At 42.8% G+C, this 26,546-nt stretch overlaps 1 protein-coding gene across 4 annotated transcripts in view; it reads left to right on the top strand.

Annotated features, from left to right (window-relative positions):
* TAOK3 (TAO kinase 3) overlaps nt 1–26,546 on the top strand; it is an 81,953-nt gene that overhangs the window by 24,044 nt on the left and 31,363 nt on the right. For all 4 annotated transcript variants that reach the window (XM_068653782.1, XM_068653783.1, XM_068653785.1 and 1 more), the window contains 9 exons: nt 9,406–9,504; nt 10,738–10,948; nt 15,755–15,826; nt 16,827–16,928; nt 17,388–17,433; nt 18,335–18,431; nt 21,972–22,085; nt 23,146–23,237; nt 25,134–25,227. In XM_068653782.1, the coding sequence (XP_068509883.1) occupies nt 10,829–10,948; nt 15,755–15,826; nt 16,827–16,928; nt 17,388–17,433; nt 18,335–18,431; nt 21,972–22,085; nt 23,146–23,237; nt 25,134–25,227 (737 nt within the window). In that variant the 5' untranslated portion in view covers nt 9,406–9,504; nt 10,738–10,828. The remainder of the gene's footprint in view (nt 1–9,405; nt 9,505–10,737; nt 10,949–15,754; nt 15,827–16,826; nt 16,929–17,387; nt 17,434–18,334; nt 18,432–21,971; nt 22,086–23,145; nt 23,238–25,133; nt 25,228–26,546) is intronic.

The following is a 26,546-nucleotide window of genomic DNA, read 5'->3' as shown; positions in this document are numbered from 1 at the left end:
AGCAGCCACGGCCCAAACTCGCCAAATACAAAGTGGAGCAGCAGTGCCGAAGAGCAACCCCCGGCGTTTTTGCTGATAGTGCTGTGGTTCAGGCACCACGCCCTCAGGCACAGACAGAGGACGCAGCCTTGGGACAGGAAGCAGAGTGAGATGCCTGCTAAAATCATTCATTGTTTGTTGGTATGGCCAAGCGTTGTCACTCACATTGCTCAGTGGTTGGTTCCTAACCCGGTGAGATAGGAGAGGGCTTTGGCAAGTGACAAGGCTTTTTCCTTCACCTGTCATCTCATCCCAAGGGCTTAGTGAACCTGATGAGTGTTTGGAATGGAGTTGGGATGAAGGAGGCAGTGCAGCAGCATTTGTCCAGCTCCGAGGGCACTCAGCGATGACTAAATCCCCTCCTGCTCGTGGTGGTGAGGTAATACAGAAAGGAACACCTTGGAACACCTACATTTATTCATGAATATGACACCTATTTGCTTTTATTCCAAATGTAGGGGTCTCAAGTGGCATTTTTTGAGTGTTCTCTGGGCTGGAAAAGCAGTTTCCATCCCTGGAAGTATTCAAAAGCCATGCAGCTGTGGTGCCTGGAGACATGGTTTGGTGGTAGACTTGGCAGTGCAAGGTTAATGGTTAGACTCTGATCTTAGAGGTCTTTTCCAACCCGAGTGGTTCTGCGTTTCTGTGATCAGTGCTGGGTGAAGCAGTAGAAGGAAACAGATCACCTACCTGCTGCCTTTTCTTATTCCTATGCAGAGAGAACCCCCCCCATTTGCTTCCTGATCCAGAAACCTAGATTTTATTCCGAGTCGCTGTGTTCTCTGGGTGACCTTCAGCGGGTTATTTTGTTTCTCCCTTTATCAGCTTCTGTGTTTTGTAAAGCCTGAGGGCATTGCCCTCACAAGCTCTGAGGGACAAAGTACGTGGACACCCTGGCGGGTTCCAGGTGGCAGCAGAACCGCGTGGCACGGCCGCTGCTGGACGTGCCACATCCCAGCCTGTGCCTGTGCAACCTGGCTCTGAGGTGTGCTGCAGGGAGCGCCTTGGGTACACTGCTTTCTGCCGAGGTTTGGGGTTTGCAGCCCCCTCCAGCCAGGTGGGAGATGCCTCCAGAAGAGCCTCACCTGCCTCCTGTGCACCTGTAGCTGCTGGTGTGATGCGGTAACCCCAAAACAATCATTTTTGAAGCACACACGATGTCCAGTATGGCAAAGCATATTTCTGCTGGACAAAGGCAGCACAGCGCCTTCTGTTTCTTTCCAGATTTTCAGCCAGTGCTTTTTCAGAGGTCAACTGCTCCCTCCCGCTATACAATTATTAGGTAATGATGACATTTTGGCCATTAGGCATCCATATTTTTCCTTCTGTGTGTATCTTTTTATTACTAGCCATTAAAAATGCATGTGCTAGAAAAGAATAAACTTGGGAAGCCAGTGGGTAAGTCATGTAATATTAATGACTGATTCTGTCTTGGCTGATAGATGCTAGATTAAATTTGTCTTCCTTTAATAATAGGTTTCTCACGTGTAATTGAATTTTTGTGGACTTTTTCTAAATAAGCTTTTTCACGTTCAATTCCACTTGCGAAGCAGATGCAGAGCACCTGGATGAAACAGATGTAGGCATTTTTTAATGATGCGAGTGTGGAAAAATTGCCTTTTATATATGTTAATGGTTGCAGCCGTGCCTGTAAATAGGTCAGGAAGGGAGCGGGATGTGCTCGAGTAGAACAGACTCGCTGAGGGCAGACTGAGCTGAAATGATAAAACTGAAGTAGCCAAAAAGGCTGTTTCCTAAAGCGTTATCTCTGGCTGGCACGGAGGGGAGGGAGGCAGGAAGGAAGGAGAGCTGTGAAAGGAGAAGTGCACGCAGGGAGGGATGTGTGGGGCTGGTGTGTGCTAGGCAGTGGGACTGGGAGCCCTGGGGAAATGGGCTGGGGGCTGCAGGTGGGGTGGGGTGGCAGCATTGTGGGGCTGGGGTCCCGCAGCCTCCCTCACCAAGCCTCCTCGCTGGGGAGGACGAAGAGCACGCACCGCGCCATGCAACGCTCTCCCGTGGGCCAGAATGGAGAGGTTTGGTGTTTTAATAGTAAGCCCGTAATAAAAACTCACAGAGCTTTAGGATTACGGAAAATTCGCAGTTCTAAATTCAGCGCGTCGTGGTTACCGTCCTCTGCACCATCAAACAAGGAAAAAAATCATCACTGGGTTTGCGGTGGGTCCCTGTACGCTCCGAGGGGTACCGCGACCCTCAGAGTGGCTGCTCACATCCCGGTGAGCATGTGCTATGGCTGGTTTTACTGGGGCAAGGACTCTACTTCCCGACTCCTTTAGCTTCCAGAAAAATCAGTATCTGAGTTCTATTTTATTGCAAAAAGAGAATCGACAGTTTTTTTTAGTGGAAAACTACTTCTGCACAGTCAATTACTGTTATGGCAAAGCTACCTTGCTCACTAGCATGCTGTTATGTTACAGGTTCTTATCTGTGGTCATGTTTTTCTATAAATAAATCATTTTTTTGCCCAGCTGTTATCCCAAGCTTTTCAGTGAAATGTACACACGTCCTGCTGCTACAACACTGGCTCTCCTTGGGTAGCGCCATAATTATACGTTGACCTCAATTAGTAAACCTCGCTGCTTTCCGGTTTCTGGCTGGCCTCCGAGGGACAGCTCAGAGCCACGCTACGTAGGCTGACACCATGACAACTAATTTTGAAATAAAGGTGTTTTTTTGGTGATCCAAACTCGAATTTTGGTGATCCAAACTCTAACAGCCACTTGGGAGTGTGGATGGTGAGCTGCTTGGGGGCACAGCGCTGCTGTCACAGCTCGAGAGGGGTTGCGGCTGTGGGTTTATCCACCTGCTGGGCTTTTTTGGGTTGGTTATGTGATGATCAACTCCTTGAAAATACCTAAAAGGAGCTCTAAGCCACAAAATGGGTAGAGCTTTGGAAGCCATTCCATTAATAGGTAGGAAACTCTGAGTGTGCTGGTGTCTCCTCCGACCTGCGTAAACAAATTTGATGACTTATTTTTGCCTCTGAGTAACACACAGCATAATAGTCATGAATTTGTAATTGTCTGGAGTTCACTGGCTTGTAAGCAACATGACGAAGAGCCTGATAAAAACACTCCAGAAAGCCTGATGAGAATGGGAAGGCAGTTTCCACAATTTCATGATCCATGTCTGAAGTTTTAGAGGTGCTTTCATGAGAAGACCTGATGAAATTTATATTTGTATGATGCCTACGTGTGCTAGGATTTAAAACATTCCTGTATCCTTCCTCCCTTTCAGATGTACCCCTGAATTATTTCAAGGGTGCCATGATTAATTACTGATGAAATTTCCTTGCTCAGAGCACGAAGCCTTTTTCTAGTCTGCAGCAGGACAGTCAGAAGTGGATGTCTTAAAGTCACTGCTGGATTTTGAGCCGTGCGGGTATTGGGGAGGGGCTGCCTGGAATTAACTTCTATTGGTGCAGATGTGCCTTGAGGAGAAAAACAAAGAGGAAAGGCAAAAAAACAACCCCTCAACCCCTCCAAAAATTGCTTTGCTGTGGACACCAGCAAAGCAGTGCTGCTTCCAGGCTGCATTGGGAAACCTGTTTATAAAGAAGCACCTCAGTGTTGAGCTTGAGCCCTACCTGATGCCACGTTTCCTTCTGCTTGTGCTGTTCCCATACTGTGCATGTGGCAGGTCGCGTTGTAAATGCTTCTGCTTCATGTGTAATCAGGGACTTCAAATTTGATAGGGTTTCGTGACGCAGATTGCAGAAGGACTTAATAATGCTGGTCTTTATGGAAATGTTCATCGGGTCGTGAGCTTTGGACCAAGTGCAAAGAAAAAGGTTATGCTTTTCCAAACCCACCATTCAAAGGCAGAAGGTGCTGCCTTCACCTCCGCTGTCCCGTTCAGAGCAGTGTCTGAGGAAAATAAGAAGATCACTAACTTTTAGCATATTTATCATGCTTTTCTGTATGGTATTCATAAAAAAGAAATTACTTTTCCTTTGAGGATAGTGACCACAATTGGCGCAGCTTCCTCAGAAAGGCTGGTGGCTGCTCGATGTCGGACTTGTCGGAGCTTTCCCTGCTCCTAAAGCTAATTGTTCCTTGACTGTAAACACATCGCCTTTCTCTTTTTATTGATTTACTTTTAAATAACAGGGACAGTTGTCTCGTTCTTAGTAGGTAAATACTACTAATAAAGGTACTGCAAACGGAACAAGGTGTCCTTTAAAAATGCTGCCTGTAACTGGGGGGAAATAAAGCTTCGCTAAAGGTACATATCTACAACAAAGTTATGAGTTTAATTTCATATCCCAGGGCCACTGTGCACAGTGCTCACCTTTGTCAGTGAAGTACTGATTCATTTGTTTTATTAGCGTGAGTAATCTGTACTAGCACGGGCTGACTCGGCGTGATCCAACGCTCACGTAAGCGTTGGGGAGCCCTGAGCCCACGGCTGCGCTTGCCAGCCTGCTGCTGGAGGTGGATGGCCGAGCTGAAGGCTTGGCACAGAAAAATCCTCTTATCTCTTTCTAGGGGAGCTGGGCTTTCTTCCAAACACCGTGCAAACGTGAATGGAAATGGGGCGTGTGACTGCCTTCAGTCTTTTGGGCAGTCGCTTGCAAAGGCCGAGCAGCGGAGCCGTGTTCAAGGGGCTGCTGCTGTCCCTGCAGGCCGCGGCCTAGTGCTGTCCTCGTCCCCCTCATACTCCTGGCGAGCTGCAGGACACTTCCAAACACTCACAACCTTCTGTTGTGGCTGCTCAAGGTCCCTGGGTATCTTCCATCCTCACTGCATACAAATTTGATCACTTTGCTCCTTAGAAATGTTGGGACTGGACGTGGGAGCGGGTTTGCTGCTCCTCACCAGAGTGAAATCTGCTCCACGTAGCATGGAATCGGTGATGAATTTCAGCAAACAAAGGCTGTCGTACAGCTGCTTGTTGTGTACACTGTCAGAGGACTCTAAATAACCAGCTTGCATACCAGATATGTGTCGTAGTGTTTTATGCATTAAAATAAGAGCTAATATGCTAGGGCGAACACGTGGCGCTTTCGGTTGCGTAGTATTGGTTGTACAAGTTGAAGTATTCTTAGCTATCAAAGAAATGACATTGAAAAGCTTAAAATAGGGCTTTCAAGAGGTTTCTTTTCTTCTCAAAATGATCAGGCTGGACTTGAAATAACTGAATTCTTTGCTAGAGTAAAAGTAACATGGCTAGGCCAGCACATACAATGCGATTGACTCACTTTCTCTAAGCTGAACCAGAAAACCTTTTTTTTTTTTTCTTCTCCTTGTACAGCTATTATGGCAGCTGGGACCCTTAGCGTAATTAAAGCCTCAGGACCTGGCTATGTTAGGAGCTGGAGTACCTGCTGCAAAGCAAAGGCTCCTCATCCCCATGGGCAGGGAATTGGTGAGGGAAAGTCAGCGTAACTCGTTGCTAAAGCACCGGATAAGGCCTTAGGCATAAGCCTGAAGTAGAAATTAAAGGAAAAAATGGCTCGTACTTTAAAGACAAACAGCAAAAAAGCCTTTTTGTTTGTGTTCTTGTGTGTGTGTGCGAGCACTGCAGTGGAACCAGAGCGTGTGCCTGCTTTGGGCCAGATTTCTGATTTAGGACAGTTTTTACCATCTGCGCTTGCACTTGAGAATTTCTTTAATGCTGTCTTCCAGATTTTGGGAGAGACTGAATCGAAGGAAGGGGACTGTGTGTGTTTGTCGTTCTTGGAACAAGAATTGTGGTGTAAAATTATCCCCCCCAAAATACCCACCTAAAAATGGGCGAGCCGCGTTGCGCTGCTCCTCCTGCTGGCGCTCCAGCCCGCTTCCTGCACGTTGTTTTTCTGCTTGCAGTGGAAAACTTCGTCCTTGTTTTGGGAAGTACTGTGGTGTTGTTGGGAACTAAACCTAATTTTATGTGTTTCTGTACCCACGTGTCTCACAGCAAGAGTCGCTTTCACGATTCAGGCTGTGCTTTACGAGCAGTACGCTTGCTCCTGAATACGGACCGTGGAGTTTTTAAGGTATTGAAATTGAGATTTTGGGGAGGCTGGAAGCCATGCTGCAAATATTAGATGTACTGGGGAGCTAAGGATGCTGGACGTGTTACAGGTTGCTTAGTAAATGAATAATTTGATAGAGAAACGTCTTGAAGAGTGTGTTAGCAGTTACAGACTTTGGCATGCAGGTATGATGACATCTTCTATGTGGCTGTAGCTTTAAACATGGAACAGCTGGAAATAAGGGCAGCTTAACTCTTAAAACCACTTTTGTTTGTGTTTTGTTGCTCTATTTATCTTCAGGTCAAGGACTGTTCTGTTACTCATAGCGCACTTAGAGGTCATAACTGGTAGCAGGAGAATCTTGGTGCAAATATATGTGAAAACCAGAAGCGGTGCTGGGTGCTTAACCAAGTGGGAGGGCGGCTTGTGCCTGGGGACACCTTGCTTTTCTAAACCATTGGAAAAAAAAAAAAAAAAAGTTTGTTGTAGTAGCACGATGTTGTGTGGGGTCTGGGCAGAGATGTCCACAGGATGAGCCACTGCTGCTTCGTGGCACCTTGCTCTAGGTTATAGACCTTTAAATATCAGTTTGCTTTCCAGAACAGCTTTCAGATATGAAACAACTACAATAAAAGCTGATTTGTAAGTCTTCTGTTGCTACAGCTAATCTTCCCTCTGTTACCCTGCCTGTGTGTCATCTCCATTACCCTGCCAGGAAATTCTGAAGGAGACGCACTTGGTATCAAATACTTTACCTTGGGCGTTACACTGGCTACTTGAATAAACACAGAGACTAGTTTTCTCCCTGGGAGTCATCGCAAAGCAGATGCCTAGCTCTTGAAGATGCTCACGTCATGTGAGCATGTGCATCTGGAAGCTTTGCTTTACTTGAGCTGAGCTTTCCTGTAAGCAGACCAGCTATTTACAAGCAATCTTGAGCAGTCACATCATTGGTATGTATGAAAGGGTGCTGAAAAACCATTGTAAGTTAGCCTGTTGCTAGATAATTAAAAGATACTCTTCTTGGAGACTATTTAAATACTTAAACTCCACCATCTTGATAATATTTCCCTTTCTTCTCTTCTGATTTAACTGGGCACTGCAAGCTGCTCAGGTTTGGGGCCTTGATGGTACTCTGTAAAACATCCACACCAACTGAACGGTGTGATTATTTCCGATTGACTTTGTCTAGGTTTAATTAAACTGGTATTCTAAAGCCGAATGCCTCGATGTCGCCAAAGCATTGCACAATGACAAACTGTGCAGCTGTAGGATATTTCCTGTTTTTTTTCCTTCTGATCCTCAATGAAGAATTTAATCCAGGTGCCATCAGCAGAGCAGTCATAATGTGTTCAATAACTTTCTTTAGAGAGTTTTTTCATAGAGGACCTTTCACTTATTTTCTTAGTATGATTCCTTATGTTAAATTTACTCTGAAGAATTCATTTATTTCTAGCTGCTTAGGGTATTTCAGAAATGGAGCGCGAGCAGTTTGTCCTCCAAGGCTGAGATTCTCACCCGTTACTGTTGATTGAGAGCTTTAATTTCTAGGTAGGCAGTTTGAGGCATCTTCAAATGGCCTTATCTGAACCAAATGCTGTTCTCACACACTCTGAAAATCTTGAGTCACTTGTCACATCCATAAGTCATTGCCCATATGATTAATGCTATTTTCAGTTGAGGGCTTTGGAACATGCAGTCTCAAATGCAGATTGTGGTGCACTTTTTGAAGGATGAAGAGCAGATACCAGGCTTACACTAAGTTGTTTCTTGATGCATTAATTACATCGGTAACTGAAACAGCTTGCTTCAGTTGATGATACCTTGAACTTGAGTAATTTCTACTGATGGCATTCGTGCTCTGAAGAATCGAGCCAGCCAGTTCAAACTATCCTTATTTTAATCTTTCCGTTTCCGGAAGGGAGCTTTAATATTAAGAATGTGACTTTGCCAGCTTACTGCAAAGCGGTGTGATTTGTACCATTCCTGACGTAGGCAATTGAAGCATGAGACAGCACAGCCAGCGCCACCGAGCAGCCGTGTGCAGGGCTCCCAGCACCTGCTCCACGAGGCGCTGCAGGGGCTGTCGGACAGCGTGGAGCACTGCGGATCCGTGCACATCAACAGGGCTTGGGTTGCTCCCGATATGCTTCCCATCCCTGGCTTTTCTGATAATCATTACCAGAAAATAATCGTCCTGCTGAGAACACTTGGGTATCGTACAGCATCGATACGTATGTCAGTCCTGTATAGAGAGTGACATTGTTACTTAGAGCTTAACTTTAAATATCAACATTTAATTTCCCATTTTAAATACCAATTTATCCTTGTATATCAGAGCTGCGCTGATTTTGGTTTTTGCACAGTTCATATGATTAGAGGTGGATAAATGTCTTCTTCCTCCGTTTGTTTGTATTGTTCTAAAGCCAAATGGGTTTTTCACTTGCCTGAAGAATGCCCGACCTGAAATGCTGCATTCTTTGCCCCTGTCTGCAGGCATGTAGTAAATACAGGACCTTTGGGTGAGGCCAGTCAGCTGAGAATGAATGCTCATTTCATTCATCTGGCTTCTGTCATCAGCTTGTTCCTGAGATATATGTTTTAACTAAAATATCACAGGTGGGCTAAAACATTGCCAATCCTCTTTCTGAAGCTCCTCAGCAGGAAGACTTCTATGCAGATGGCTTTTTCCTAATAAATGAGAAGATGAGTTAGCTTGTTAAGCATTAATTCAGGTGTACATCAATTCAGATTTTGGTGATACAGCTGTATGTATATGAGGGCGGGTAGATTTCAAGCCCTCTCTGTGTTTGACCCTCCAAGAGGACGGGTGCTGTGGCACTGGTAGGAAGGGGTGGCTGCACTCAGTGTGTGCTCTCTGACCTGATTTGCACTGATGGGTCTAACTGCTTGCCCTCCTTTTTTTGTCTTTTAATTGCTCGTTTTCTTCTCAGTGGAGTGTGACAATGTTTGACTTATTAATGTCAAGTACCTTCTTTTGAGGTTTTGTAAGTCAGGTACAATGAGCTGAGCTAAATACCAGCCTTAGCTTTGTGAGCTGTGTCCTTTTTGTAGGTGATCTAAAAAGTGTGGTGTGAGAGCAGGCTTCCAAACAAGCTTAAGAGCCTTTATAAAAGTCAAACAATTTGGCGTTAACATCTTTTCCTGGTGTCCTGTTCTATGGTGTGGAGCAAGCCCAATGATTATAGAAGACAGAAAGGGAGCACCTTCACCCAAAGAGAGATCACTAACATTTATAGCCAGCACCCTCTTTAACTGCGCTTTCAAGTGATCCTTGGACAGGTGGTGGATTTCTTGAGATGTAATATTTTCATGTATTAGAAGATACCAGAATATTTTTTCTAAATAATAAAACTTGTTCTCCTTTGTAGGATATCAGAGCGCGTAGAATTTGGGGAGACGAGAGCACACAACGATGCTGCTGAAAGGAATCTGAGCCACAGAGCATGCTTTGTGCCACAGTTACCCAGGTATGCTTCACCTCAGCGCTCCCCTAATGAGCCACAATTCATTGTGCTTCTTGCTCCATTACTTGTCATCCTGAGCCAAGGAGACTGTCTCAGCCTCAGACCAAAATTATGCTCTGCTTTCATCATTGCTCTATCTGGATGCTGCTTGCAGTCTGAAATCTTCTGAAGCCTTTAATGTGTGTTTTAGTTTTAATTTTATCTGGTTGCTACATTTCAGCCAGTCTCTCTTCAAATGCTACACTGATTTATAACATAAGGTAGGCTGAACGTTTTGGTGTTTATTTTCAGAAGCTTTTTTGTTTTAGGCACAGAGATGTGGTATCAATAAACTAGGTGCTGAGCTACATATGTGGAAATAGAATTTTGAGGCTTGCTCCAGACTTGTTAGAAGCTGCTCCAGTTGACTCATCTGCAGATAATCTGCTGGGCTTCAGAATTCAAAGGCATGTGGGTAGAGGCATCCGTCATGCCTTTGTACGCCAGTGTCTGTGAACCAATGCAAACTTTTCAGGATGTTTAGATGACAAAGGCAAAGCTTTGTAGTGTTTTGTTTAAATAAAAGGTTTGGGATGGATATTTAAAATCTTCCTTGAAGTGCACCTCTGTTCCATGCTGTCTATCTGCTTGTTCTACAGAACGATGGTAAGAAAGCAAATACCTGCCTTACCTGATGGACTCTAGGATTTTTCAAAAGCAGTTTTGTGATGGGAGTTATCAAAACCCAATAGCCCTAGCTGTCCTAGAGCACTAAAAGATAAAATAAAAACAACAAACCCCGCACTCATATGATTGTGAAGTGTTTCTGTGGCATGGAAGAGAACTTTTCTATTAGCACCAGCTGGCAAGTGGGAGTAGAGAAACAAAGCAAACAAACAGCAGAGAAAAGTAGGAGGAACAATGGTAAGAGTTGAAAAAGTGACACATTTGGAGACCAGCACGGAGAATAACAAACTCATATCACAGGATGTTTTGCGTAGCAACAGGACTTTTGTCTTCAAGTGGACCTTAGCGTTGCTGCAGCACTTGCTTCCTGTGTGAGATAAAGGGCCGTTGTACTCTGAATGCTTTTTAATCTCTAAATCTAAATTGAACTAATAATTAAAAAGAAATTGCTGAAGGAAATAATAGTGAAGTCTATTGCTCCTGAAAGTGTTTCCTCTTATTTTGCTGTCAGAGAAGGGAGGACTGAAACCTGTGTAAGGGAAGCAGATAAAAGATGAACTTTCTCACCAGGTGCTGAATGCTGTCTACAAACTACGTTGTCGATGAAGGAAGAAATTGATTGGGAATTGAAAGCGCGAGCTAGTTCATAATACTGGTCAACATGCGCAAAGGGGTGCCAAAGGACCCAGAAATAGCTGACCTCTTCTACAAAGATGATCCTGAAGAAATATTTGTGGGTTTACATGAAATCGGACATGGAAGTTTTGGAGCAGTTTACTTTGTAAGTACAGTTCTTTACCTCCTTTTTGAGAAATGAAACCGATTTATCTGGTATTTTGCAGATTCTCAGGATTTGTAAAAGTGGGCATCCTTTCAGCTCTTAGTGTTTTGTGTTTGTTAGCTTTAGCATAGCACATCGTGGAAATAAGTGTCTCCAGAGCACTCCTGAGCTCTTTGCTGTTCCAGCTGTATTTAGAGAAGCAGTCGACTATAGACTTAATAACATACCCAATCACACAGGTTAAGTACATGGTATCTGGTGCTGTTAGATGCTGAAAGTTGAATTGAAGCAGTTGGAAATTAATTTGCCAAACTGGAATTTCAAGATAATCTACTTGGTGCTCATAAGCTTGTAAATTATTGCAAATTAATAGATCTAGTGAATTAATGATTCAACATGCTTTTGGAGTTAAAAGCTATTTTTGTTAATGAATTGGCTTTGTGGTGGTTTGAATAAAGATACTGTGGAAGTCGCATCAAATTGCTTTCAGACTTTTGAATGATTTCTGATAATTTAGGAGTTAGAGATACCTTTGAAATACTGTTTTGCTTTGTCATCTTCCTTTTGCTCTCGTTTATCACATACCATACTATCTCCAATAGCAAATGCTTTCATGGCAAAAGCAAAGGGAAAGTCAGGGGGGATGGGAATTCAAGAGGGAAGGGAGGTAGCGTTAACTGATAGTTGAGAGAATTTCATCTGGAAAGTGAGAAGAATCCAATTAGGATCAAACAAAGCCAAACTGAAAATACTGGATTTGGAAATAATTATAATGTAGTCACTATCAGTGAAGCTAAAATAGAATTCAGTATCAAAAAATCATTCCAAGATAAATTTACGTTACGTGGTAGTATGTCTTGCCACTCCAGAAGATCAAGCACACCGGAGCTGAGATTTTTGAATATCAGACACTAAAGTATTCAGATAAGCTCTCTTACACCTGCAATGCTGACAGTAGCTAGCATGAGTGATCTGCAAGCACTCCAATCCGGCATTCATTGTTCTGTGCAGCAGTGGAGCTGCTGGTGGAACCGAAGAGGTTTTCTGCCATGGGGATCATCAGCAGTGGGACAGACAGTTTTAGGTGTTGGGTTAAGTGCCAGGTAGGTGGAAGAATAATAGTCAATGTATAAGATGATGAGTTTGTAAAATTTACAATACACGTTGATCCTCTCCATAAGAAGAGCAGGATTTTTTTTAAGGTGGAAGTAGGGAGGTCCTGCTCAGTGTATCTCACAGAAGAGGAAAAGGATGTGTGATGTGCTTTAGGGCAGAGATGAAGTAGTGACGGCGCTGCCTTCATCATTCAGCTCTGGTGGTCAGAAAGCCCTCGTGCTTCCAGGGAAAGAGGATGAGTGTTAGAGAGCTACTAAGGAGCCTTACACCAGAGATGTCACCATGGTTAGGCAGATTTTTGTGATTCTGCAGGGCTTCTCTTCCTCCTTTTCCCTCTATGCTTCACCTGGTCTGTGCTTTGGAGAGCGTAGCCAGCCTGCAGCTTCTTGCAGTGACCTGGCAGCATCTTCCTCCTCCAAGCTTGACGTTGATGGAAGGCATGTTTGCAGTAAAGTTACTGTAGTAACACAGTGAGTGTAGACAGATGCATCACCTCTTTTCTGTGATGTATCTACTCTTCGTGGCCGCTCTTTGAGACTTTCTTCCCTGTTGCATGGAGCACTGAGCATACAGCAAATCATTCCTTGGGGTCTGTGTTCTTGCAGCCTGTCTGATGTCTTTCTTCGCCTTGGAATGAGGCAGGGTTTGGGAATAATCTCACATCAAATAAGATCTCACATCATCGTGGCAGTGTTTCCAGGGGTTCTGATGTCCTTGGTATCAGAAAGGGAGAACAGGTCAAACATCTTTGGAGGAACAGGGCTTCCTAAATCATCTAAAGAAGAGGGAAAAGTCCTAAAATACACCAAGGGTCAGGTTCCTCCTTGACTGGTCACAGTATTTCTAAAGATTGCGTTTGGTTGTTATGCAGTTCAGTGCCTCTTCCCTAACAGAACTAAATACTTTATACCCCAGCGTGTCCATGGTGTTTGGCATCCTCAAGCCTACTACGGTTCTGTGAGCATGTGTTTTAAAAAGATAAGAAACCTTTTACCTATTAAAAAATAAAGGGGTGGTGGGGTGGTAGAGGAATATTCATGCCAGGTCTAATCAAGAAAAGAAAGGAGTGCTGCTCAGATATGTTGTCCTGGGCTCATGTGTTTTGCCATTCAGAAAATGGCAACTGAATAAAGTTAATAGAGGATTTGGGGGTGTAACTTGGAGAACTGGTGATTTTGTTTGCCCAATATATGATTACCAATGCTTGGCAAGTTAACTTAAGAAAAGAAACTTTTATTCTTGCTAGAAAGAAATGCTGCTTAGAGCAGCAACTTGGTCCACAACAGAGGGAGCGTGGCGACAGCTTAATGGGGCAGTTGTAGCCTGCAGCACAAAGTTGTGGCTGATGCGAGAGAGCGTATGCTATGTGAAGATATTTGGAGTTAGTGGCAGACAGAAGTATTTGGAAATTTGTTTAGAACACCAGCAGGAACTCATCTGTTTCAGTAAAATACTCTTGAGATCTTTTATGTGCTGGAGCAGGACGATGAGTGCTTAGGAAGGGTTTTGCCTTCCCCAGAAGTTACTTGTATTATGTTTTCTCTAACCCATTTGATGAAGTGTGTGTGCTGGGAAGAGTCGAGTCTAAGTGTGTCAGCTCCCTTTAGTAATTCCTGGGCTCTTGTGGTTCACCCAACATCATTTTTCTTTGAAGTCACTGTGAGCATCGTGAAATGTCTTTGATTAATGCATTGCTTGGGAGTATAGTACTCATCCGCGCGAGCAGTGGAAATGAGGATTTACCACATTTAGCTTTGATTGTATTCTAAGCTTTTAACTGACACAGGGTTTTTGTCCTCAAAATTGTAAGTGGTTAGAGGTGCTGGGATTTCAGCAACTCTTAGGATTAAAACCTTAAGATGTTCCATCCTTAACATGCAGAAATGAGGGCAGTGCCACTCCAGGCAAGCAAAGCTCTTTCTAAAACTGAGTTCATGGCCTCTGGTCATCCTGTATGACGTCCCTGTGTCATACGTATTACAAAAAAGCAAGATTTTGCTGACTGAATAATGCTCATTGTCCAACTTGGATCTGATGGCTCTGATAATAAAATATTAAACGAGTAGCTAATCTGTAAGACAGAATCTTCCAATGTCTCATTTCTTCCTTTGACACGACTTTTTAAATTTACAATCAGATGCGACACATCCAATTCTGTTGAGTGTTTTCCTGAGCCTCCCTAGTACTGCGTTGATACGAGATTGCAACAATAACGATCACCTGCAGTTCAAGGACACTTGTTATTTATGTTCTATTCCCCCCAAATACTGAGCATCATCTCCTAGCCTGACTTACTGTTTGCAAGGATTGGCTTTCAACTCGAAGCTAAGCTATTTAATGAAGAAAGCAAAAATAAAGAATGGGGGCTTAAATTTTAAAGATAGAAGACTTGGTGTGGACAGAACTGGAAAACTTGTATGAGATGTTACTGCTGTGACCACTTGCCCAACGAGAAAGCTTCTTGGGATAACAGTGCTTTCCATGCAGGAATCAAATGAGCAGATTGCAAGCAAATACAGCGGCTTTGTATTTTTTTCCTGCTTATACTCTGGGCAGGAAGCAAGTCCGTCAGTCTGGTTGAGAAGTCTGAGTTAGATGTCAGCTCTCTGAAGATCTGCTTTTGAAGATCTGTTTGAAGATCTGCTTTTTTTGCATTAAAATGGGTGAAGTTTGGGGCCTGGCAAATTTTGTTGAAAATGTAAATGTCCTGATTTTTTTTCTGGTCTGCTTTTAAGCTTGATTCCACGGTGGTTTTTCAGATAAGGTGGTTTGCATTTCTATGAATAGCATGGCTCCATGATTTGACATCTGCTCAACCACCAGCAGCGAAGAGAACAACTGTGTGCAGATCGCCTACGTTTGGTGACCCAGTTTCATAAGCGAAGTGAATGACATTCCTTTTGTTACTACAAATTCATTCCTGAAAACTTGATCTTTTTGTAACAGCACAGGGAAACCAAAATAACTTGCTTTCTAACAACCCCAATGGTAATATCTGGGAGGAGGTCTGTGCCTCATCAACGTGTTTTGAACCGTAGGAAAGTCACAGCCTCTCTGCTTTAATGGCGTAAAACTAGATTAATCAGTCTTTTGAAGAACAAAGGTTTGAAAAAAAGCCCAATATTAAATGAAACTTGACAAAAGCAGCCTGGACCCATCTATCTTTTTTGACTGATTTTCAGAACCAAAACTAGTTGTGTTTTTTTTTTTTCCCTACAGCAATGCATATAAGGCACACAGACATTGTCCTAAGATGATGTGATGAAAAATCACAATACAGCCTTTGCCTTAATATTGAAAATAAGTGGACCAAAAACAGTGAATCAGAGAAAATGCTGATTAGAGGAGCAAGCTAATTGAACGCTACTTTTACAGCAATTCCGATTAAACTATTTTATGCGTTCTCAGTGAGATACTGGACCTTGTTCTGTGTATCAGTAGAGAGGTAGCAAGTGTAGTATGGGCTGAGGGAGGGACTGTGATTGTGGATAGATAAATAATGCCAGAAAAGAGTGCTAAAATAGCTGTCTCATAAATCTTATCACAAGGCAGGTGTCTCTGAAGTGTAGGAGCTTTCCAGGATGTGATATAGGAGAAGAAAGTCTGTGTTTGCTAAAGGCACGGCTCACTCCACAGGGAGGATTTAAAAATGATTTTTTTTTTTTCTAATTTATTTTTTTCCTCCTCCAGGCTACAAATTCCCACACTAATGAGGTGGTGGCAGTCAAGAAAATGTCCTACAGTGGGAAGCAAACGAACGAGGTAAGATGGTGAAGCCAATTCTGATGCAAAGGCTGGTACAACATAATGTAAGTCTGGTCAGGGGAATTAGCTGAGTATTTCATTTGACGCTGGCGGGCCAGCTTTCTAATGCTGTAGCTGTTGCTCACTTCCATAGGAAGCATGGAGATTTGTAGAGGGAAAATGAATTTATGCAAATTTTGACAAATAGTTCAGTTTAAGGAAGTGAATGGGAATTGAGAAATAACCAGCCTAGAAGCATTCTGTACTAAGGGCATTAAGAGCACCTGGGCTACTGAAACCATAAACCGCAGCTCTTTGAGGTGTCAAGTGAAATGTATAGCTGACCTGAAACACTTCTCAGGACCTACAGTACAGAATGGCATAGACATCATATTCAGAGTATCGGTCTCACTTCAATGGTTGCTTGTTAATTGCTCTTATTTGTTCTGTTGTGGTGTCTTGATCCAGAGAACCCAAGCACATCAGGTTGACATGCAGTACAGAACATGTTTTTTCAGGCCAAAGGGGATGTTCATTATTAATTTTTCCTTACTTACCTGTTGGCCTTCTGCGTGTGCTGTCTGGAACTATTCCAGAGGTCTTCCAAATGTCAGTGGCCTTGTGCTGCAGTGCAGAAGGAAGCAAACCACTCTGTAGAATGTGCTGTAGCTGTCTGGGGGCAGGTGGGTTTGTTACTGAGTTTCAGACCACAGGGCAGTTAATTTTAACAGTAACAGTGCTTCAAGTAAAATGCATTGCAGATAAAAAGAGAAAAAAAAAAATACAGTTTTTGGCTGTCCTCAAGCTAAATGTGTCTTAGGGTGGTCTTACTGCAACAGTGACTACCCCAAAACTTCAGTACAGTTGTGCTTTTGAAACTACAGCTCTTGTCTTCTTCACATCATAAAATTGCATTATGGCTGCTTTTCAGACTGTACTGTAGTCTGTGGTGTATGAAAGCATTTAGGGGGATTAAGTGGGGAAGTGTACTCATATCTTTTTCCTTTGTTTTTATTAGAAATGGCAGGATATCATTAAAGAAGTCAAGTTTCTACAACAGCTGAAGCACCCCAACACCATAGAGTATAAGGGCTGTTACCTGAAAGAGCATACTGCATGGGTGAGTGGCACGGTGCTCGGGGTCTTTGTGTGCAGAAAGCTTGTAGTATGACAACCAGGCATCCAGTACATGCAGCAGTATTCATCCCATGCCACCTTTAGTCCCTTTCTTCTAAAAAAATAAAAAAATTCCCTGGTAATTTAAAAGAAATGGATATTTAGGATATTGGAAGAGATCCCCACCTCTCTTTGGCAGGCCTCTGTATTCAAGGAGGTTAAACAATAATTATGGAGCATCCTCTAGAGAATCTCCCCATAGCTTTTCAGTGCCTGAACCTTCTTTGCAACAAATCAGGATGTCTGATGTTGCTGGAATTTATTTGGAGCATTTTATTTTGTTGATTGCTGATTACATTTCTTAAAACTTCAGGTTTTACTTCTGTTGTTTCTCAGCCATCCAAGTAGTAATTATTTGTGGAGGAGTGCATATCATATTTAAAAGCATGCTTTTTTCTTGCAGTTGGTTATGGAGTACTGTTTAGGATCAGCTTCTGATTTGCTAGAAGGTGAGTTAGAACCATAGTCTTTGATTTTCTTTTCTCTAGTGTCCCTTCTGAGTACAGTGGGAGGCTGTTTTCTCACAACCTGGTATTTTACAGATGGCAGAGGCAGTCTGTCTATACTACTGCGTTCTGTAGCTAGAATGCCTGTGTTCGTGGTACTAAGGGTAAGCTGAGATTTTCCCAGAAAGCCAGTGCTGCATATAGTTGGCAGGTATGTTGTACAAGGAAGGTACAGCTATTCCTGTGGTTTCTGCTTTGATTGAAGCAGGCTGCCTGTTATCTGAGTATCCGTAATAAAAACCTGTAGAGATCACCTTTGTCCCTGCCTTGCAGTTCGTAGGAATGGTCACAGATAGCTCTATAAAACAAGAGACTAGTATCACCCGAAAACTAAAGCCACAGCACCTACAAAGGAATGGGGAATCTAAGCCATACTTTGCAAAAACTATTACTCTTTGTGGGCTGTATATTTTCTATCTAAGATAGAATCGGACAGGGGCATGCTGGTCAAATCCAGGGATCTAGAGAAGGTGATTCTGGGCATCACTTTGTACTTAGTATTCCTCATTTTCCTGTGGTTTTGCTCTGGGAAAAAAAAAAAAGTGGAAGTTTTCCTTGCTAAGGACTGAAGTTGTATTTCACATAGATTTGGCAAGCTGTACTCAGTCATCGCCTGGTGTTAGCAGCAACTGCTGGCCCTAGCAGGACAGTGAAGAAAAATGTTTAACATGAAATACACAAAGGCTGTATGCAGACTCAAAGCTGCTACAGGAAAATTAGTATGATGAAGATGGTGCTCACCTCGTGGCTTGCAAAATTGAAGAGGTTCCTCCTGTTTAGAACCATTCTCAGGAAACGATTGCTGTTTTCTTATGTTTTTTTTTCCTGATTTTTTTTTCCTTAGTTCACAAGAAGCCACTTCAGGAAGTGGAGATTGCTGCCATCACCCACGGTGCCTTGCAGGGGCTGGCCTACCTGCACTCTCACTGTAAGATTCATAGGTAAGGCAGAGCTCAGTGCTGTTGGATGTCCTTCCATCTTCCCCTGGCTGGAGTCTGAAAATCACTTCATTGTGTTTAAGCAACTCTGGTAGAGGTTTTCCTGCCAAAGTTCCCTCTAATGGACTTGTCAGTACACCCCTGCCAGAGTAGATTTATAAATAAAAGCCGCTGGCTGTTAAGGAACACATTCCTTCTATAATAATTCAATGCAGCTATATTCCAGGGCTGAATTCTCTTCGATGTTAGCAACTGTTCTCTGCAGACCCTGGTAAAAAAGTGCACCTGAATGTTGGCAGAAAGCATGGATGGGAAAACACACGCCCTAACTTCACCTAGTAAAGCAACGTGGTAGAGCTAGACTATTTTTAAGACATTTTATTTTTTTTTACATGTGAGTAAGTAAAATCAGATCAAATTTATGCATCCAGAAATCAGCTGATGAAAGCACAACTCAAGGCTAAAACTAACTTAAGAGAAATAAGAACACACAGAGGAGGATGTTATAACAGGCTGCTCATGGGCACCAGCTCCTAGATCTTTACTTTCCAGCAGTTCTGATTTTTTTTCACTTACTTTTCAACAATGTTGCATGTTCTTATTTTGTGTTTTTTGTCTTATTTTGGAAACTGCTGGTACTTTATGTCAGGGAGTTGCTGTGAAAAGGATGAGAAATAGATTAGGGTAATGTGAGCAAGATGTCATCAGGGTGAAGCAGTTTGGGACTAAGTCATGGGGTTAAAAGCCTTTCTGTAGTCTGCTTACAAGCTGTGGGCAGAAAAAATGTATACTTGAGGCTCAGACAATAAGGAATTTAATTATTTGTCATTTGTTAGAATAGAATAATATTTGGGGTGTATCTACGCAAGGTTTTTTTATTAGGCCTAAGGAAAATATTAAGTTAGAATGTCAACTTATGAAATTAAAATCATATCTGGTCAACCCTTTACATATATGCCCTTATTTGTACCTAAGAATACCTGTTCTGAACTAACTTTACACACATTCAGAGGGCATTAAATTTTTTTTATAGTAAATGACTGCCCGTATGGGCTCTACTGAGAATTAGTTTTTGGTAGTGATTAGGACTTCTTAACATGGCACAACTAGTGTGCTGTATAAAGTCAGCTGAATCCTAGCTACTCCGTGTGAGCTGACCATTAACGTGTTTACTGCATATCACGAACAGAGCTGGTTATTTCTCTTCGAAACTGGGAAAACTTTCACTCTTGCAGTGTGCTGAGTGACCACGAGGAATATTAAGATAAGTACCATGCAGATCTTTCCTATCTGAGTGGTTTTCTACCAAGGGATATTTTGCCTTTTAATTCCTGAGAGAAGAAGGCAAGACCTCTCCCAGGACCATCTGGAGAACTCTAGTTTTCTGATAGATGCTCTAACTTAAAGAGGAGAGCTGAAAGATTGCCTTTTCCTAGCTGTGTTGTCTAGCAGGGAGGAGAGCCGATGCGCCCAGCTGCATGGGAGCTGTGTGTAAAATCCCTGGAGTAAAATCCCCTGCTGTGGCAAGTGACAGGAGCACTGGGGCAGGTGAAGCAATGACGGTGAGGAAGGACCAAAGCTGGCAGCTGGGACAACTTTGGTTTCCCTGCCCAAAAGCCAGGAAGGCAAAATGAGTGTGACCTGGAATGGGGGGACACCTTGTGGAGATGCAGGAAAAAGCAAGGCCCTGGTCTCATCCTGAGCTCCCTGGGCCTCCCCCTTAACACTTTGTCCCAATGGCACTGTGTGGGATGGCAAAGGGTGAGATTATCCCATCAGATTGCAGACACGAGGCGATCTGAAGTTAGCACAGATACCTAAGCTGATACCTGAGGTGCCTGCTGAACTGTGAGGGTAGCAATGGAGACAAAGCAGAGAGGACAGGACTTGTGCTGTCTCTGAAGGACTTCTGAGGGTTTGTTCTTGTGCACACAAGGCATTGTTTGGTACTTGTCCTTATTCAGAAGTGACAGATACATAGACCCAAAACATGAAGACTTACCTGAGTAGCACATGTGCACCAAAAATGCTGTAACGTTGGTTTTGAAGCAGTGTTGTCCCAGGAGTGGGGAAACAGAGGTTCTGAGAGCCCAGCTCTGTTGCTGAAGCATTCCAGGTCCATGCCTGTTGCTGCAGCTCTTGTTATTCCAGCATTGCCCGTCTGTGTGCTGCCCTTTGGAGATAAAACATTGCACCCATGTCTGCATCATGCTGAACTTCAGCAGTCTTTCAGCTGGCCTGTTCCTCTGGGCCTGCAGTTTGTGGTTGGTACACAAGTTGCCATGCTTCAGCTGTTGTACAATAACTCAGCATATGCAGCAAGCACAAGGTAGCTTTGTTGCCCCTCCCATTTATCTAATTAGCTTCCTTTTTCACATGGTCACCTTACGTGTGAGTTTGGCAATACCCAGTAACTTGGAATCGTGGAATCATTTAGGTGGGAAAAGACCTCAAAGATCATCAAGTCCAACTTGTTTATGTTGGACGTCTGCTAGTACCGATAAGTGGTTTCAATGTTAAGGACCTACAGTCAAACACCAGATATGAAAAGCTTTTTTTTTTCTTGATGTGTTTTCTATTTATAGATTTATTTTTTTTTTTTATAATACAGCAAAGAGACATTCCAGACTGTATATCCAGCCTGGCTGATGGATCCCTTACGTGTATTCAATGTATATTGAGGGTCTGCTTTTGCAGAAGTAACTAACTGAGCTGCTGCTATGTGAAGTCAAACCTGGCACACCCGGTGTACAGCTTTCCCTTTGTTATTGGGGTGCAGGGTTTCGAGGAACTTCACTATGTTGTGATTTTTCAGCTGCAATGTATCAGGAGACCTGAATGTCTTAAAGCAATTCTTTTTTATTCTGATGTGTGCAAGGAAAAATAGTTCAGGTATAACAGGCCAGAAATCCTAGGGATTAGAAGTAAATGGTACTCAAGTGAATTCTTCTCTAACTTTGTGTAGGCCCATTGCCAGGTTTCTTAGAAGGCGTGCAAATGGAGTTAACCTTTCTCAGCATTTTATTGGCAATTAATTTGTAATTAACCCACTTACTGCTGGAGTTGAGAAATGTATGGTCCCAAAGGTGTTGAAAGTATCTTGTGCCATATGTATTACAGTAGCTTCATTATTGTTAATTTCTGTAATGTATGAATTACCTGAGACTTGCAGGAAGTTAAGGGACCCCAGGTCATTTGAAAGATTAAAATAACGTTGCTGGTGTCTGTCATATCTTGGGTATTAGGGGGAATCTCTCTTTGTTCTCAGTTTGGGACCTCAGCCTTGCAGTGGTGGCCCATCTCCTTGTCCTTCATTCCCCAGCACGCTTTTTGGGTGCAGTCAGATTTCTGTTCCAAATGAAGTCAGGTATTTGATCTCTCTAGCTTTCTGTAATACCAGGCTTCTAAACAACTCTTTTTTTTTTTTTTGAATATTTAATTTGAGAACAGGTTAGCAGAGTTCTGTTTATGTGTAAATTTTTCAAAGCTATTCTACTGTAACCAGAAGTGTGCTTTTTTTTTTTTCTTTTTCTTCTTTTAAAGGGATATTAAAGCTGGAAATATTCTTCTAACAGAACCAGGTCAAGTGAAACTAGCTGATTTTGGGTCTGCATCTATAGTCTCCCCTGCCAATTCTTTTGTGGGAACGCCTTACTGGTGAGTAAAGCATGGGGTACTTCATGGGGACTGCTGCCTTACATTTCCAGCATTTCACAATCTAAAAATAGTATCTGGCATAAAAACTACATGAACCAACTATATTAACAAAGCAGCGTTTTTACAATTCCCGTGTCCAGCTCTTCAGGAAATAGGTTCTTTCTCAGTGCCCATGAGTAGAGGTAGATTGTACAGCACTTTGAAAGTTAATGTTTTGACTTCTATAATACCATTGGCTTAAAAATTATTAACATTTGCCATAGGTAGTGGAACTAAGGCAAACGCATGGAGAAAGGGAAGTTTCTTAATCCAGCTCTGCAGACTGGAAGCCACGCAGCTACTTAGATTCTCTTTTGAAGAGACATGCTTAAGGGTCACTTGAGTTGCTTAGCATTCCTAACATAGTGGGCCAGCATAGCTTTACACTCCACTTACTTTGTGGCAGACCTCCCAGCCATTTCTGGGAGGTCACCTATCGCCCAACCTCTGAACAAGCCCATTTGGCAGGAAGCCTGCTTCATCTTTGAAGACCAAAACCAAATAGGCTACATTTTTGCAGGCTGGCCCTGCTGCTTTTTCCCCCCAACATTCATCCCCTTATCCTGGATCACCATATTTCCCAGTTGTTCTGGATTTCCTTGTTCATGTCATAGCTATACTCGCAGGCTGCACATATCTACTGGAAAATTCTCCTGGTGTGCCCATGGAAAACCCACCATCTCTGGTGAGAGTTGGTGCCTTTAGGACTCCCCCAGCCCTTGCTGACTGCCTGCAGGTACAATGCCTTTGAGATTAGTGTGGGTCTCCCATGTGCCAGCAAGTTTTGCTAGCAGTGAGGTTGGCCTCTTATTTACTTCCCTTTCTTAATCTGCATCTTGGAAGAGTTTCTTGTGCAGCCAAGCACTCTTGTTTCATCATGGCTTTACTCAGATCCATGCTGGCCCTTGAAGTTGTGGCCCGCTGTGCTGCTGAAGATGATGAAGCCATCTCATTGTAAGCTATGTGCTGGGAGTCACAGGTTGTGTCCTCTGACCTGCGTGTTTTGTCCTGTGGTTTGCAGGATGGCACCAGAGGTGATCCTTGCTATGGACGAAGGGCAGTATGATGGAAAGGTGGATGTCTGGTCCCTTGGGATCACGTGTATTGAGTTAGGTGAGTAAATACTTTGCCTCTGATGTGAATAAAGAACTGTCCCCAATAATTGTTGGGAGGTTTAAAAAAAAAAAAAAAAAAAAAAGATTCTTATTCCTTAAAGTTTATTCTTCCAAGTCTTACTTGGAAAGCAGTGACAGTTGAGTTAAACTCAACTGAGTTAAAGTAGCAAATCAAGGGCAAGGCACTAATAATGCTGCTGTACTTCTATGTTCATCTAGTGTGCAAGTTCAAGACAGACCACGTTTTGCAGGCCTATTTTGCAAATGCTGAGCCCCCTTTATTGGCTCTTCTGAAGTGTCTTTCAGTTTCCAAACCAATGCTAGGGGTTGCCAGGCTTCTTTCACTGAGAAGCAAGATTTTGGTGCCTATGTAAACTGGGCTCCCTATACGACAAGCACTTTTATTTCCCCAATATTTTTATTTCCCCAATACTTGATTTCCCCATGTTCATTCAGTGTGTTAGGAAAAGCTTCAAGTTGAAAATGCCAGCTGTTTTCACAGGTAATACCCAACATGTGAACTCAAAACAGTGTCAGACTTGTGGAAGTAATGCTCTGTGTTCACATTGCTGCATCTCAATCAAAAGAAAGGGTATATGAAAGAATTCTAAATACTTAAATTTACAGACTGATTACGTGCTGATTTTGGAAGATGTGTAATGGCCACAATCAGGTCTTTCATGTGAGGAGGTGTAGTGCACCTCACCTGAATGCGTGACCAAGCATGAACAAAACTGCAGAAATGCTTCATGAAATGGAGTGAGACATAAGCAAGTCTCCGGTATTTCAGCTGGGGTCTAAGAAACATTTTATCTCTTCGTACTTTATATGACTTGTCCCCTGCTGTTCTGCTATAGAACAAAGTGCTGCTATTTTTGTTTGCTCCCAGAGAAGAGGAAAGTATGGTTTGCAGTCTGTGCTCTTACAAGCTGGGTTTGGAGAAGGTTGGAGCAACTATTATGTCAAGATGTCCTAAGAAGTTGCATTAGAAAGGACCTGCCTTTAATTTTCAATCCTTCTTTTCAATTTGAGCAGTATTAAACTTAAAGCTTTGCCTTTGCATGGTTCCATATCTGAGCATGGGGTCAGGAATGAAGGGGCAGGAAATCTCTTGATAAGCACCGCTTGGCTTTCTGTGAATGCTGGTCTCTTAATTTCTAGTCTAGCCAAAAGTAAGCAGTATTCAAAGAGAAGAAAACACAGCGGTTTGTGCATGCATGCTGCATGTCTAGGACAAGTGATTGCTCTGATCTGACCTGACATGAACTTAAAATAAATAAATAATGATTTAAAAAAATAAAAAATAAAAATCCTGGCATCACTGTCAGCTTGGCACAACTCACATGGCAGTGAAAACTATCGTTGCTCAATTTCTGTGTAAAATCTGTTCGGGGGCTGTCAGGCACTCATCCTCTCGGAAGTGCAAGGACTAGGAAGAGCTTTGATAAAGAGGAGTTAAAAGCACACCTAGCAAGTGAATTTGGCAATCTGTCTGACTTCCACAGGTGTCTGCCAACGGTAAATGAAATGGGCAGCCACTCTTCCCTAGGTATGGGTGCCACGCTGTATGTCTGAGCTCTGTTTTAGTCAGCTGCTGCTGATTTTTACCACTGAGGATTAGGTGGGTAAAGTTGCAGTTAAGGTAAAATGTACTGGAAACTTTTCCTTATAATTTGCATCCTGTTCTTTGGATTCCTTCATCCACTCTTTGGGTGAATAACAGCTTTCCTTGAGTGGTTGTCCTGGAATAACCCAGAAGATTACAATAATTGGCTTAAATGTGATGACAACAGTAATGAGCTATTGATTTAGCAGAGATACCTTGCTCATGCTTCCATATCTGTCTCCTTTTCTTTCCAGACTGCCTTATCACACCTTTCTCTTTTCTTTCTAGCTGAAAGGAAGCCTCCACTTTTCAACATGAATGCAATGAGTGCCTTATATCACATAGCCCAGAATGATTCCCCTACGTTACAGTCAAATGAATGGTAAGAGAGCTTATTACCAGGTTTTGTGCTTTGTTTCCCCAAAAATGCTCTGTGATGCTCTCTGCATGGCTAAAATCTGACAAGAAAAGTGTTTGTTGCAGTGGAGTGATTTGACTGCATTTCTGAATAATGCTCCTGTGTAGGCAGGCTCCGTTTTGACCTTCTGTCACTTTGGCTGTGCTACAATCTAAATGTGTGGAGGTGATAATTATGGGGCTGTAGATGCCGCAGGAATTAAAATATTCTTGGATACATTAAGCCAGCCTCAGCTCAGCATCAGCAAGGTTTCCAGCTGCAAAAGATCTCTGACAGAATTGTTAGCATTATGCTACAGCTGAAATGTGAAGGGAAGGGAGAGGAGAGGCTACGGAGGTAATTAGATTTTTTTTTTTTCAGTGAGGGACTTCAAAAGTTATCAGAGCTCTGTAGCCAGTAAATACTCCCCATACTATGAGCTCTTGTTCCAGAATCTAAGCTTTGATACAAGAATATTTTGTTATTCTTCAGGAGCAAAGGCATTACTCCATGTCCTGCTCTTTGTAGTCAAGGGTAGAATGTAGCCATTGAGTGATGCTTAGTAGAGTCTGCAGATGGCTTGAAACAACTGCTCCTGGAGAGGTGGGAAATTCCCCCATTAGGCATTTAAGTAGCATAATTATTTCATTGCTGATCATTTTATCAAACCCACTCCACATCAACTTCCTTATTTCATCGTCTTTCTTTTGTCCATTTTTCAAGATTCAAAGAAATTGCTCTCATATCTCCACACCTATACTCAGATCATTCTGTGCAGAATTTGCAATGCAGAGTAGAAGCAGCTTGGGAATACGGTACAAGAATCAGTATTCTTGATTGCAGGCAGTTTGTTTATAGTCACCTGTTTGCTGTCTGTGACTTTGAGAGCACAAGGAGCAAGCAAGGTGCCTTTTGTGCTGCTTTTGAGATGATGAGCATCTGGGAGATTAGTTTTCTTTCAGGTTGTGAAGCCTAAAGTGTCTTTGAACCTAACCATGCACCACGATGCTTTCCTGAGTCAGCGTTGCAAATGGTGGGAAGCATCTAGAGAGCAGGGAGTCATTTCATCAGCTAACTTAGCAAGCACATTTCTGGAGTTGCTGTGAATTTCATTGTCATCTAATTTTAAGTAGCTGAAATAAAATTGAAAACTCTGGCTGGTACACAGAGTTCTTGTTTGGCTTTCATTTTGCGGCTGCGGATAACTGCCATGTCTGTATCCACTGCTGAAAGAACTGGTGAGATCAGCTTACTCAGAATTTAGAGAAGTCAGTTAACTGTTGTGCCCTAGTACTCGAGAACAA

This window comes from Anas acuta, chromosome 17 (assembly GCF_963932015.1).
Source record: "Anas acuta chromosome 17, bAnaAcu1.1, whole genome shotgun sequence".
Classification (NCBI taxonomy): Eukaryota; Metazoa; Chordata; class Aves; order Anseriformes; family Anatidae; genus Anas; species Anas acuta.
The sequence above is the reverse complement of the archived record's forward strand: the minus strand, read 5'-3'. Positions and strand labels throughout refer to the sequence as shown.